Source organism: Mastomys coucha, unplaced genomic scaffold (genome assembly GCF_008632895.1).
Source record: "Mastomys coucha isolate ucsf_1 unplaced genomic scaffold, UCSF_Mcou_1 pScaffold20, whole genome shotgun sequence".
Taxonomy (NCBI): domain Eukaryota; kingdom Metazoa; phylum Chordata; class Mammalia; order Rodentia; family Muridae; genus Mastomys; species Mastomys coucha.
Window position 1 is genome coordinate 18,644,567 of NW_022196903.1, and position 15,077 is coordinate 18,659,643.

Genomic DNA, 15,077 nt, shown 5'->3' on the forward strand with positions numbered 1-15,077 from the left:
ACTAGTATTGTATGGCTCCCAAGTTAAATAAGAATTGATTTTCCAAAAATTGAACGCTCAAGGAGAACTACCAGTTTATATGTAACATGTAATACCCAAGATGAAAAGCTTTGAGTGCTTTTAATAATCAGTCATTAGATTCTTAAACCCCTTTATCCTGCACACGTGCCGCCAGCGGACAGGAAGGATCCCAAAGGAGAGAGAACCATGAACCACAACTGAGCAGCATAGTGGGATCATCATATGGTGAAAACAGGCTGATTGCTTTATACTGTAAATACGGTTGCAGCCTTTGCCTTCTCTGATCCTGTGTTGGAGCCTCAGTCTCCTGCAATAAGAGTGTGTGACTCTAGTTTATTTTTTTCAGCCCTGTTGTTTTTTAAGTGACCAGTTTCCACCATGTATTTTCATTATTCAGCGATTGGCTCGAATGACCTTTTACAAGGCGGCTTGCCAGCTCATGGATGTTCTTTCTGCTGTAAGTAGCCAGATTACTGTGTGTGTCATAAGCTCATCTGTTTATTAAATAAATATTTCTTGGGTACCATCACGTGCCATACCTGGTACTTTCCTCTAAACTGGGGTTGAACCGCTTATTGAAGTACAAAGCCCCTCTGTCCCCTCAAGAGGCTCACACCACAGAATGATGTGGAGGATGAACTGTTTTGTGGTCTCTGGTTTAGGAAGAGACATACAAACAGAAAGCATTTGAAACACAGCAACCGAGATGTATGAAGAAAAATCTGTCTAAGTAAGATCGTAATGAAACAAACTTTCCAAGGGGGAGGAAGTGTCGGAGGAAAGCTCCAACAAGGAAGCTTGCGGAAGGTGAGCCCTAAAGGACCTACTTGTGAGGGTTGTGACTCTAGACAAGTTGTTCAGCTACGCATTTGCTTTTCTGAAATAATAATCATAATAATATGCATCACAAAGTTGCTTAGACGGGGCCTGTCACAGAAGATTTTTTTTTGTCTTAATCATAAGTAATTTTATTTTGAGGTGAAAGTTATGATAAAATAATATGAACCATAAGCTTTTGTAACACGGCTGAAGGGATTGTCACAAAATGTTATCATTTTGAGTCTGACAGTCTTAGAAGCCCAGCATCCAGTAGAAAGCACAGGCTGTGTTCTTGAATCTCAGACATCAGGTGGTACCACAAATAGGCAGAATTTTGATGATGGTAGTACAAATTTTTTTTTGAAGTCTCACTGACTTCTATAAAAAACATTTTTTTTTTTTTGGTAAACTTTTAGGACATTCAGATGGATGACAAAATCATAAGAAATCTTGAGCAGAACATTCTTCTTTTGTAGGTAGTAGAGATGTTCAAGAGAATTTTTTAAAAAATTCATCAATAGAAAGGTAATTCATGTCTTCATTTTTATTCATTTAAAAAATTCCTGATGGTCACTAACTAGGAAATCTCTTTACAACTTTTTGCAACAAAAGAAATATACATTTCTTGCTGGGTGGTAGTGGTGCACGCCTTTAATCCCAGCACTTGGGAGGCAGAGGCAGGAGGATTTCTGAGTTCTAGGCCAGCCTGGTCTACAGAGTGAGTTCCAGAACAGCCAGAGCTATACAGAGAAACCCTGTCTTGAAAAACCAAATATACATATATACATATACATATATATATATATATATATATATATATTTCTTAAACATCTCTCATTGATTTAGAGAATTATCAAATTATTTATATTTTTCCTTTCTATATAGGCATCTAGCTTTATCAAAATTATTTTTCTTAAAGCTGCTGAGATGGCCTCAGGTGAATGGTGGAAAGGATGGTAAAGAGGAGTGAAAGGAAGCTATCCCAGCAGGGGCAGCAAGGTTTATGGAAACCTCCTCTCCTGAGTCATGTAGACTTCTGTGAGGCACCCTGCCCACACATGCATCCCGAGGCGCACTAGGAGCTTGTCCTATTCTATGGAAGAAACAAAGCTCCAAAGCATCAAGATCAGGCCTGAGTCTAGTCTTAGATGGATGACTCGTGCTCTCTACAGAAGTGAGAAAGGCACAGATACCCCCGACTGCTTGCTTGTAGGCTAGGCTAAAATCAGTTTTCAGAACAACCATGTTATATATTATGGGAGTTTAAATGATATTTCACACACACACACACACACACACACACACACACACACACACACACACACAATCTATCTGTCTATTTGTCTGTCTGTTGATCTACCTTCTGTGTGTGTCGATGACACATATGAGGAAGCCTGTGGACACCCTTGGGGAGTCTGTTCTCTCATACAACTCTATGGGTTCTGGAGACTGAACTTAAGTTGCCAAGCTTGGTGGAAAGCATCTTTAACTGCTGAGCCATTTTGCTGGCTTTGCAAAATCTTTTGAAAGACTTTGTTAAAGAACATGGAACTACCTGATACTGTGTGGGCCACTATGAGTTGAGATGATTAAAAACCTCATTTTATTCTAATTATTTTTTTTCAAGTACAATCAGTAACTACTGTAGAGTATCTTTCATCCCCCGTTTGTCTCTCAGGGGGTTATACTTGTCACCTTTCAGGACCCAGATTGTGGAAAAAGCAAGAAATAGAGCCCTTAGTAGAAGATGTGAGCTTAAAAATGAAAAGAAATATTTGTCTCTGGCGCTCCAAGTGGATATGAGGAGGATTTATCACTGTCTCAAGCACCACTGTTTCAGACAGAAACTAATTAACAAGAACTCGGAACAGTGATCCTGTCATCAGGCTAGGTACCTAAAGACAAGAGGAGCAAGGCAAGAAGGAGTCTCCTTGCAAGGATGATGAGGGAACAGGTAGAGTGTACAGGAAATGGTATGTACAGTTAAATTAATTACAGTTGTGATAAGAAGCAAAAAAAACCCCAACCAACCAACCAAAAAAAAAAAAAACAAAAAGGAATGAAACCTTTAATATTTCAGAGACTCAGAAACACACACACACACACACACCCCTACACTTACCCATACATATATACCCATGCACCCATGCACATGTGCACACACAAAATTTCCTTACGGATTTTATAGCCCCTGCTCATTCGTTCAGAGTTAAGAACATCTGACTTTTATGTCAAAGCACTTTTGCTTTTGACTCTTCTGCTAGTTTTCAAGAGTGATAAAGGAAGATGCTTCTCTCTTCCAGATCTGAGAACCCTTCACGTATTGGTAACAGTTTCCAAATAAGATTGGTGACCATGCTTAAGACATAATATATAACATTAATATGGCCTCTAGTTTCTTGCCCTGAATTCATATAGAACTGCTGCTGATCTTTCAGAGAAAAATAACACATATTCTTCCTAGAAAGCATTATTAATAGTTCTGTAAATATGTAAGTATTTTCAGTATCCTGGTGAAAACAAACAGGCACTCTGATGGGGAGACTACGACTTAAAGATGTCAGAATATGTAACCAATAGGAAAGAAGAAAACACAGCAGAAAGGAGGCCTACAGATGAGAGAAAATACATCTGAGTGAGGGCTAACATCTGAAATATATAATACACTCATACTAATCAATACCAGAGAAGCCTCAAATAACCCAATGAAAACTGGCAAAGGAATAGAGTTAGACATCTATCAAACAAGGACCTACAAATGCCCAGTGGGTCCCTTGCTGATATGAAAATATTCAGTGTCACAAATCGTCATGGGGATGCAAGTAAATTCTAATAAAATATCACTTCCTCTACAACAACCATGGTTACAGAATCCCTGCCACCTTATATAACAAGTGGTAGGCAAGGACAAGAAGGGAAGAGCTCAGATACTGTGGGCAGCATGGAAATTTACGCAGCGCACTGTGCAAAGCAGTATGAAAAAGCATGAAAACAGTAAGAATATAGATCTACCACGGAGTCTGCTCTCTATCCAAAAGAACAGAAGCCTTCACATATCAGTACTTGCAACCTCCTTGCAGCAGCATCCATGATAAACAAACCATGAAAGCAATTCAACGTGTACTGATCGACAAAGGCATTCGGCAAATTTGTTATATGCAGATAATGAAATATCACTCAGCCTTAGAGAAGAAGGAAATCCTACTCTTAGCCATTGTGAGCTACATGTACATGCAGGGCGCTGTGCCAACAAAATTAAGCTGATCTAGTAAGACAAGTACTGCATGATACCACTGAGTGGTCTAAAAATCCTAGGAAAGACAGAGCAGAAAGAATGTCTCAACATAGGTAAAGTGGAACAGTATCAATGGCACTGTGCAAAGCTTCGGATCATAAGATGAGTGAACTGTAGACACGTACCATACAGCAGAGGGGCTTCCAGACAGGTGTTTTGTACAACTAAAAGTGCTCTGAGTACATAGAGCTGTTTGTTGTTTTCCCTCTTGGTTATGGTAATAATGAAGAGGGTAGGAGGAGACTTTTGGAAGTGGTGGACAGGCTTATAGTATAAATTGTGAATAGTCCCATGTCTGCATTTTCATATACATTAAATATGTGCTTATATATTTCTAAGACAGCTGTACTTCAAACAATTACTTCTAAAATGTCATATACCACCACATTAGAAATAATGGCACGTGCATGCAGAAACATTACCTGTCTCCTTTTCTGCAGGCCCTAAAACATAAGAAAAGAGAATTTAAGGCCAAGCAAGCAGAGAAAACTAGCCCACCTTTCTATTTCTAACTCATTTGATGTGTTCTTGGTTTGACCTGAACATTAAAAAAGGATTACTTCTTTTTACAAAGGAAAATCAGAATAGGAAGTGTAGAAGGAGAAATTGAAAAAGCATGCAACTTTGTCCTCAGCGAATGAGCAATGTTTCATGTTTCTGAGATAAGACAGCTTGGCAGTCCTTGACTGGATTGCTGGGATACATTTTCTAGAATATTGTCTCATTAAACTCCAGGAAAGGAAAACATGGGAGGGTCCCTACTTCCTCTCCACTTGGTTTTAGGACCAACATTTCTATGTATAAAAGACGACCCTCCACCTTCTTCCCAATGCACTCTACAACTATAAACCACTGAGCTACATGGTGAAATGTAGCCTACCGTCTCAGTATTCTTGCATAGACGTGAAACATTGCCAGAGGAGCTCAGAGAGAAAAGGTTCTGTCTGCAAATTTTAAATTGGAAATGTATTTCCATTATAATGGCTGAAGATCCCCCACAAACTTGAGAGGTTTTAATGTCAGTTCATGGATGGGTTCTTTCAATCATGTTTGGAACACTCAACAATCCCCAACATGAGAGCTACGTGGAACGAGTATTCACAAGTGAAAACCAAAGTGTTCATCTTCCACTTCCTTCAAATGACCGAGTGTTCACTGCGTTTGCTTTAACACAACATGATATCGTAATTAATGATGTTAAGCTGGTAACTAAGGAGGTTTCATGTTGTTACTCTCGTGATATAATATTGGTTGCTATGGTGACGAGATGGCTTTTTTGTTAATCACTCAGGAGGTTGGTTATCACATGCTTGTTAGAGAGCTTGTCCAGATTTGGAGATAAAAAAAAGGTAAGACAGAATATTTGTTGTTTCCACTGGCTGAATATTGATAAAATTATCCTAATGCCAACTAATTATAAATTAACTGTCCACTGAGCACAATCTAAAAATACTAAAAGTTACTGATCTTTGTCTACAGGATGACTTCCCTCTTATTTTAAGATATAAATATTTAACAGAACACAAACTTTTCCTTTCTCTGTGGTAATGACCCATGTGTGATGTAAGTCAACCTTATGACAATTTGAACAAATAACTTAAAAATCCTTCCTGATACTTTGGAGTCAACCAGTTCAAAAGACTGAAAAATAAAAGCTGATCTTGTGACGCGGCCACAACTTCCCATCTACTGATCTCTAAACATTTAAAATATCAGTGTCCTTAATGAATAAAACTCGAAGAAAGAGAAAAAGTGCACAGTTCTCTCAAGAGGTCTAATCTTTCAAACGCATCAATGTAGAGCCAGCAATTAACAGCGGCAGGAAGTTCTACCCGTTTATTCCAGCCCGCGGAACAATCAACAAGTTTCATCCTCCACCCAATGACAGTGCAGATCAGAAAATAAAATTACACAATGCTACACTGACACCAATCAGCAAAGCATCCACAGCCCATGGTTCAAATGGTAGATATACTTACAGTGATGTCAAAAAAAATACAACCCATGAAAACACCTTTTGGTTTCTTGAAAACTCAAAATAAGAACAAAGAACAACTTAAGCATGGATCCTGGGTCTTTCATTCAAGCCAAGTCCCAGGAGGCATATTAAAGCGATGAATAGGAAAAAGCGCTTCGGTTCGCCAGCTGAGATTTTAATGAGACATTTCCCTTTGCCTGGGCACAGGATTGTTCAGGGAAGGAAAGGACTTCTCATAGAAAACTCAGTTAATAGGCATTGTCGGCTCTCACAGCCACTTCGGCAATTGCTCAGGGCACTGACCTTCTATTTTGGCATATTCTGTGAGCCTAGTGTAATTGATCAAGGCAGCTTTCTCCAGACATTTTCTGACCACTTTCTTCACCTCCTCCGCGGGGATAGGGGTGGCGATGTCTTTCATTAAAACCTACAGAGAGGAGAGAGAAGCGGGGTGGGCGGAAAAGAAGAGAGGAGAGACGCTGCATAAAATACACTCTAAAAACAAATTATACCAATTGCCCCAGACCTGAGTGTTCCTGGGAAGGGGGAGGGGTCTTCTGTAACTTGTGGGAAGTAATGAGTCCGGACTTCACAACTGGGACCTAATCCTTCAGTATTGGTTCCTCCTGTCTAAACCTCATTTGTGAACATCAAAACCTCCCATAGGCCAGGTCACCAGGATTCAGTGTGACTGTCACTTCTCCTCCAGGGATCCTCCACACCATTAGAGCAGCTGTTTCAGATCAGGATTACAGCCCTTGGCATAAGTGATAAACAAAGTTTGTCTTGGATACTCCTTATGTAAAAGCCCAAAGTCTTCTGAGTTATATGTGGAAAAATCTTAAGAAGCAATTCGGTCATGAACGGGCATAATTTTGGAGTGCTGTAAAAATAACATATTAAATATTATTAATTGTGATCTGCTGAACACAGTGTGCTGAAGTATGAAAAGAGGAAGGGGCGTCTTTGCCTTTGTGGAACAAGTGAGATCAAGCTCTAAGACTCAGGGACATTTTCTTCAGCTTCAGATAAAAAAGAAGGTTTTTCTCTGCTGGGTTCCTAAAATGTATTCTTGGATATTTTTCCTTAACATGTTTTATTGTTAACAAGGAGCAAATACAGCTAAGTAAAAAATTCAAAAGGTACTTTAAACATGTTCTAGCCATGCACTGATACTTTTCATTATAACTCCTATTGTAGATTGTTAGTCATTGTTAGGCAGACTATTTTCTCATGTATTGAATGTAATTGTTATGCTTTGTTTATATTCAAACAATGATGCATATGAGAAAAAGGTAATAAAGGTGCTTTTTAAGTGTGGTAAGTATTCTACTAATCTCTTAAATTGCAAAAAGTACTAAAGAACCTGAAAGCATCCATTTGAGACTTTATTACTTTTATCTCTTTTTACCAATGTTTGAACACTCTTGAATTTATTCTAGTATACAAGCAGCAATAAGCCCTGACAGTATTTTCAAATGTAATTAGGCAAGATTTTCTTTCTTGAAATCAGCTAACTTTATCATTGATCAGGTCTTTTATTATCAATTTCATTTACAACATATATTTGGTACTTCAGAAACAGAATGCAGATACTTTGTAGCCTGAAGAAAAAAAAAACCTGTGTAAAGTAAAATATGTATAGGCATAGAATATAAACTATTATATTTAATGAAACCTTTGCCAAAACTTACCATCAAGATGTTGCTGTTGCATATACAGGCTTATGAATTTTACTTAAGCTTCTCATGCTGAGAAACTTCAAATAGTAGAAAGAATAACAAGAAATTAGAATGTGTATGTTTGCCCCAGAAGTGAAGCTGGGATTTAGCTATTCTTTCACATTCTAGGAGCTAAACCATGGTTTTTGTCTACGCATTTCACCATCCTCTGAGGCACTTCCAAAGCATGAAAGGTGTTAAAATTCACTTACAGATTTTATTTTGCTTTTGAAAGTTGCTAGGAAGTCAAGAGAGATTTTTAAAAAAATAAAGAAGTGAGTGGCCCGCAGCATTTCTGTTTCAGTTTAGTAGGAGATGTGATTAGTGACTATAACTAGAAAGGGTTGCTAACACACTGCCGCCTGTCATGGGCCATCTCTGGAATACTATCTCCTCCCTGCTGGGGAGGAGAAGCAAGACTCTGCCAGGAAACCAGAGATTGTGTGAGGTACTCGAGATGGTATTCAGTTACAAAAGCTAAAGCAACTTCGAGAACTGACTTATTTCCAATTGCCTTAAGGAACAGAACAGAATAAATACTTTAAAAATCCAAGGCTACACATAGTTTTTAACAACATAAAAACTCTAGTAAAGCCTGTTATTGAATGAATGACTTCATTCAAGGCACACAAAACAGAAGACAAGAGTATAACATGTATGGACTTAACCTATAATCAAAGATTTCATTTATTCACTGGGTCAAGCCCTACCTCTCAATTTCTGAACAATGTTTTTGCTTCCTTTTCTAGTAGACATGCCAATAGGTAGTAATTTCTAAAGTTACTTTAGCAGAAAGATAGATAAGATAAAGTCAACAAATTAGGGCCAGCATAATAAAATCATAAGCTATAGAGAATAAACAAAATTGTTTATAATTCTTACAGTGAAGAGTTGCTAAAACCATATTACTCAGCTGGCAGCACTTCACAGCATTTCAGCAGATTTATAAACATGAAAAAATATTACCTGCAACATCTACAGAAATAGCACACATTATGCCTTAAAAATTGTTTTAAAGGATGGTTTTAAAAACCTTGTTTGCTATATAGTTTTGCTGGGGAAATGTATTTCTGTGACTTGTGAATTCATTGATGACAATGCATCAGATGTGGAGCTTGAAATGAACGGAAAGGAACGCATGGCCATCATTTCACAAGACAACACTCACATGCATGAGGGCTAAAAGTGCTAGAAAAACCAGTGAATCAGAGAGGACCATAAAAGGCAAGTGTGCAGTGGCCTGAAAAATAGAAACCACTAAAAGCAAAACACAAAACAAACAACAAAACATCTCATGAGATGCTATGTGGGGGGGGAAGATGCAAAGACTGATATCATTAATAACACCGTATTGGGATAGGACGGTGGAGGAAAGGCTTCGAGGGAGAAAGGAAGTACGAGGGAGAGGGTGAAAAAGTTAGTAAGCAAAGGTATGGGCACAGTGGTCTGGGCTCAGCAAAAAGTTCTAACTCCAAGACTGCACAGTTCAACAGCTGGAACCCAGCCCGCAAGAACACAACAGGCACCTTTAGACCCTCATACATACCCTTTCAAGTAAGGAGAGCGTGGCTTTTAGAGCACCCTCAGGTCGTCCGAAAGGAAAGCAGTATCTTTAAAGACAAAAGGAGGGACAGAAACATGAAACATCTACTATTAACGCGAGAGCTAAATGAGAGCTAAATGACGACGCCTTCGCCTTCTGTTACTTGGCGTCAGTGCAGAACCTTGAAGACAAGTTAGAATATTGAGTTCCCTGGATGTTAACTGTTAGATTTTGCCAAGGGTGTGATTTCAAGGTCTTGAACTAGCAAGGCGCCAACTATGATGAAAACGATTCTCAGGTCTTCATGATACGTGCAGTAAAAGAACAGACATTAAGGAAGTTACACTGGAGAGAGGATTATTGTGTAACACCTAAAACTGTCTTGTTTAAGATTTGGTATTTAAGGTCCAGATGAAAATGAAAGGATTTTTCTCATACCAGCTGGCAATGTGTGGGAGAAGAAGGGATCCTATGTTAGCATAAGAGCATCCAAAGCCTGTGGTGATGCATGGGCGGGTTCACAAACTTGTTGCCAGGGCAACAGCCACCATATTCCCAGAATCCATTGGGCTCACCTCCCACCTTTACCCGTGGCCACTACATCACAACCCATATATATACATGGGGAACATTCCTCCATCTCTCTCTCTCTCTCTCTCCCTCCTCTCTTTCCGCTCCACTTCCCCCTCTCTCCCTCTCAATTAAACCTCTTACACGTGGAACTGCTTGGGTCTAGTGTGTGGTATGTTCTGACGCAACCCTTATGTGCGATTTTTACACATCATCCACCATATTCCTAACTTCTAAGATCAACCAAGTTCCAGTCCCCCAATTTAGAGACACTACACAGGAATCATGGTGTTTAATTCTGTCACCTTCTCAGGAACATGCAAACCCTGCGCAGTATTTCCTCAGGAAAGTCAAGATCCCAACTGTTTTTTTCTTTTTTTTTCTCTCTGATGGATCCTAACTGCAAAGTAATAAGTGGAAGCTGCAGAACTGGGAATGTTCTGAAATTGGGGCTCAGGGAGAGAGAGTGGACTCATTCTATGGTCAGTGGCCACAGGATGATTAACAGGTGGGTTTTCTTTCCTCTCTTCACGTCAGTCTCCACGTGTGAGAATCAGAACCGGTAAGTCCATCTGGAGCCACAGGCTTTATTGAACCAGATTCGGCAAAGACCCCACCACCGCTCTGAGGCTGTAGCTCCCTTCCTAGGACTCAGGTTGCAGGCAGCTGGCCATCTTTATGCTGCTACCCCACTTTAACTTAGAAATCTGTAAAGTAATGAGTTGGGAAGAAGTTCACTTCTCTCCACATCCTGCTCAATCATCCGATGGTGACCGTAGAATGAAGTTTTTTTTTTTTTTTTCCATGCTGTAATTTGGATGGATTTACCAAGAACGCTCTTGAAGTTTCAAGTTAAAAGATGTTTAAGAAACTAAACTAAAAACAAAAAGGAATAAAAGACGCATCTCTTTCTTCCTTTTAAAAGATGTATTTGAGTTTGTTTGGGGATTGTCAGTTTTATAAAAGTTTCTCCAGTAAAGATAAACGTGAGTGCATACTTTCCAAATATAGTTAGCCAGGCTTTTCTTCCAAGGATTTATCATCTATTTTCTGTTAGAAGATATCCTTGCTCAGTATTACCTCTCCATACCATGTTCCCCTCAACTCCAGAAAAGCCTCAATCAATTTATTTTAATAGAGGTTCCTGTGAAATGGTGCTTTTTAGACCTCAGCAAATTAGCGAAGTAGCTTTAATCATTCTGTATACTTTAAACCTTAATCCACATTTAAATAAAGCGCCAATTGGCTCCTTGTAGTTCCCTCCCCTTGCTTAATCTTTTCAGAGCATTTGCATAATCCATCCATTGTCTTTGCTATTGTTTATTTCCATTAACCTGCGGGTGACACATTTTATGAATGGAATGTTACTGATCCTCAGATTACATTTAGCATTTCAGGCCTCTGAGGTCCCAATGGGTATGTTCTGAATTAGCATTGGCTGTGCAGGATGTGTAAATAATTCAGCACATTTAGAGTAATCCTGAATCAATAACCGTTAGAAAGTAACTGCACAGAAGCTTAATTAATCTTTATAATGCAAGTTATAAAAGAAGGGAATCATTTTGTTCTGCCTCCCTTCAGGATAAATATTTTGGTTTTTTTTTTTTTTAAACCCTCTTGACAGCTACGCAATAGTAAAGCAATGTGGAAACCATTCAGTTACTGAATAAAATTCAGCCACATTTAATACCTAATCTTAGTGAATTGAAGCCAACCTCATTCCCATTTTGGTTAGTGAGTTTTACAGAGCAATGAGCTAGCTTAGGCCCATCCTATGATTAAAGCAGCACCCCTTCCTTATTTAAATGCAGCCTTAATAATTACTGAAATTCTATGAGAACCTTGCATGCTTCCTCAAATGGGTCTTCCACAATACAGATCTTGAGTCCTTTATGTTTGCTCTCACTTACCTCAAGTAATTTCTGTGTTTTTAGAAAATAGAAAAAGGTCAATTTTGGCTGACTCTTTTTAACATTTGGACTTTTTAGCCTCAAAGCATGTGCTTGTGTTTTTTACTTCTTGAGTTTTCAGTTTTTGATAGGCTGACAATGTCCTGCTATGAAGGAATTCCTGTTTATATTTTGGGTGATGGGAATTTACCGCAGGACATAACAGGTGACATAGCTAAGTGTCACCTGATGAGCTATATCCTCAGTGCTAGGAAGCGCAATGATCTAGAATGAATTGCATGTATTTAAATTATAACATTTGTTTAAAATGTGACAGTGTATCTACTTTGTAAAGTGTCAGCAGAGGCAAAGAAATTTATGACCTTTTTCCTACCCCAGACAAGCAGTGATTATCTTTGGACGAGATTACATGTCAAGAATCTTATCTAAGAGGACATAGGTTGTACTTTGTGTGTGTGTGTGTGTGTGTGCTTACTTGGCGCTTCATCCCTTTGGGTTGGTGGAGGCTGTACCACTCCATATGGACACTGTTTATCCATTTAGTCTTCAATATTCATGTGTCTAATTTTCATTTAACTATGAACAATTTTGGTAGGGCTTACCATTCATCCTTTGGTGTACATGGACTTTCCTTTCGCTTGGGAGGTGTAAGCATGAAAGAGGTCCCATCTGCCACGAGTGTTTATAAGGTCAAGAACCCTCTAACCTAGGTCCCAGAGTGGGTTTCATGCCACAACATTTGAAAGTTCCTTTTTCTCAGTGTTCAGATTTGCTGTTTTGATTTGTAGCTATGCTAAGAGGTTTTTGTGTGTTTTTGGAGGCCTGTGGACTCCAGACTCGGGCCACCATGCTGGACCTGACTGCAGCTTTAAGTTGTACTTCCCTCATGAATGATGATGTCTCCTTTTCCCCATCGCATACTTTCTCATTCATTCTGCTTGGTGAGGCTTTATAAGGTGATTTCCCTTCCCTAGCTATAAACTAACTATAAGGTTCCTGCTTCTAGGACTCTTACCAGAAACCCCATTTAAGGTAACATATAGTCTTAACTCTTGTGCAATCCTATTGATTATGGCTTTAACTTATCAATTGAAATCCTACCCAGGGTACCCCCAGAGCCACCCTATGATCTTCTTTATCTAAGAGACCAAAAAAGGAGAAAGGTATTAACAACCTTTGTGATGTCACTTGGAGACCACCAGGAGCACATTAAGTGGCTGGAGTTGAGAAGACCACATCCACACTTGTGGGAGTGCCTTCTTATTTTATTAGTTTAAACAAACTCTAGCTTTGTTTTATAGTGTCCCATTCTTAAATTCCTTTCTGTGGTGAAGTCAAAGTTCAGTTTTTGCTGAATGGAGGTTCACAGAGCTATAAGAGAACCGTTGTACCCTCCGGAAGTTTTCATAAACAACCTCTCAGCGGTGTGTCTCTACATGCAGAACATTCTCATACTATCTCTAGAGTTCAGACTTGTTCTTTGAAGTCTTATTTTAACTCCTCAATCTCATTTTTGATTGATAGATGCCCCGTGTTTTGAAACTTCTCTAAAGACTTCAATAACCTTCCCCCACTTTCCCTTCCCCCATACAATTTTTGCTGTTTCCAAATAGTCGCCTCCTTTTGTTATTTGCATGCATTAGACTCTTTCCTCCACATTAAATACTTTTCTCAAATGTCTGTTGAACATGTGTGACCATGTATATTATTAGAAAGTGAAAAGAAGCTGTGTGCATATGGGGAATTCTTGAAGAAGACAGTCCTTGAGGAAGGTGACTCTTGCTAAGATCTTAGGGAAGTCTTAATTATCTAAAGGTGTAGGCTTCTGCTCTTAGGCTAGTGAAACACTTAAGGAGAGATGCTTGCAACAAGTAAGCCTGAACAGCTGCTAGCTTTGGGACAGCTGGGTATATGAGTTGGGAGAGGCATGTTATTATCAAAGTTTTACAACAGAAATTTATAAGAGTAACTTTTGACCATGGGTGATGTTTCTGTTCCTGCCACTCAGGCTAGGTACCATCACCTTGTCTAGGGTCTTAACATAGACTGGCGTTGGTACAGGAGAGCTGTACTGGTAAAGAAAGCTGGGGGTACACATACATCTCAGCAAGCTTACAAGTCATTCACTCTCAAATAGAAATAACAATTTGGTGGGGGTGTGCATTCATAAAGTTTCTGATTTTTTTTAAAATGATTCCAAATCATATAAGTACAACATGATAGAGATTCCATTAAGAAAAAAATTAATTGATGTAAAGTACTAATAAGAGTGGTAATAGAAGAAAACATATTAGCATATTTCTACTTACATTTCTAACTATTGGGTTCTTTGTGACTACCTAAAACCAGAGTAATAATAGCATCAAGCTGATTATCTTTCACTTGGCCAATGATTCGTACTATTGAAGTCTAATCATTCAGAACAAGGAGCACCAGGTACTATGACTTATTCTGTGAATACAAACGAATCTAATAGATTAAGCAAGGAAACTATTAACCAAGTTTCAGTGGGACAAGTGGAAAGCACACACAATTGCTAAAATATTTGAGACTATTCTTTAGCAGAAAAATTGGGAATGCTCCCATAGTAGGAAACTCCTTGTTTGATGGGACAGAGAAAAGAAAGAGAAGTCTCTAGAGCTGGGACAGAAAAAGAAAAACATGGAAGGATGAAAATGTTGAGGGAAAGCATGAGCTACAGCTGACAGACATTGCAGCAGGTATGGCTAAGCTACAGGAACAGTGGAAACAAACAACTGCAGAGAGAAGACTGGATCACAACACTGCACGTGATTGGAACCTAATGTTAACTGTGGCAAGAAGACTGAATAAGAAAAGTCTTGGAGGATGGAGGATAAAGCCTGATTGGAAAAACAGATACTTGGCACAAACATAATACACACCTGAAGTGGCTGATCTGGTTTTCTAAAAGCGAAGAAAGTCGGTCTTTTATCTCTTCAAATCTTTCTTTCTCTTCCACTGAAACCGTTCCAATACCATCAGGCCTAGAGAGAGAGAGAGAGAGAGAGAGAGAGAGAGAGAGAGAGAGAGAGAGAGAGAGAGAGAGAGAGAGAGAGAGATCTGTATTAAGAGATTATTTACCTTGAAAGACTTTATATATACAAATATATCCCTAAATCATTCAAAGAATCAAGTAAAAGGCATATTAGTATTAGCTGTGTTTACATTGGAAATTTAATGGAAGTATTTGCAGCCATTT

The 15,077-nt window shown here is 38.9% G+C and overlaps 1 protein-coding gene across 24 annotated transcripts in view; it reads right to left on the minus strand.

The window, feature by feature from the left end:
• The window catches only part of Cadps2 (calcium dependent secretion activator 2), a 529,581-nt gene that overhangs the window by 107,100 nt on the left and 407,404 nt on the right, over positions 1-15,077 (minus strand). For 15 of the 24 annotated variants that reach the window (XM_031381283.1, XM_031381275.1, XM_031381285.1 and 12 more), the window contains 4 exons: positions 14,761-14,862; positions 9,381-9,444; positions 6,417-6,540; positions 4,558-4,578 (listed from right to left, as the gene is read on the minus strand). In XM_031381283.1, coding sequence (XP_031237143.1) covers positions 4,558-4,578; positions 6,417-6,540; positions 9,381-9,444; positions 14,761-14,862 — 311 coding nt within the window. The remainder of the gene's footprint in view (positions 1-4,557; positions 4,579-6,416; positions 6,541-9,380; positions 9,445-14,760; positions 14,863-15,077) is intronic. The other 9 variants (XM_031381287.1, XM_031381289.1, XM_031381279.1 and 6 more) reach the window with 2 other exon arrangements.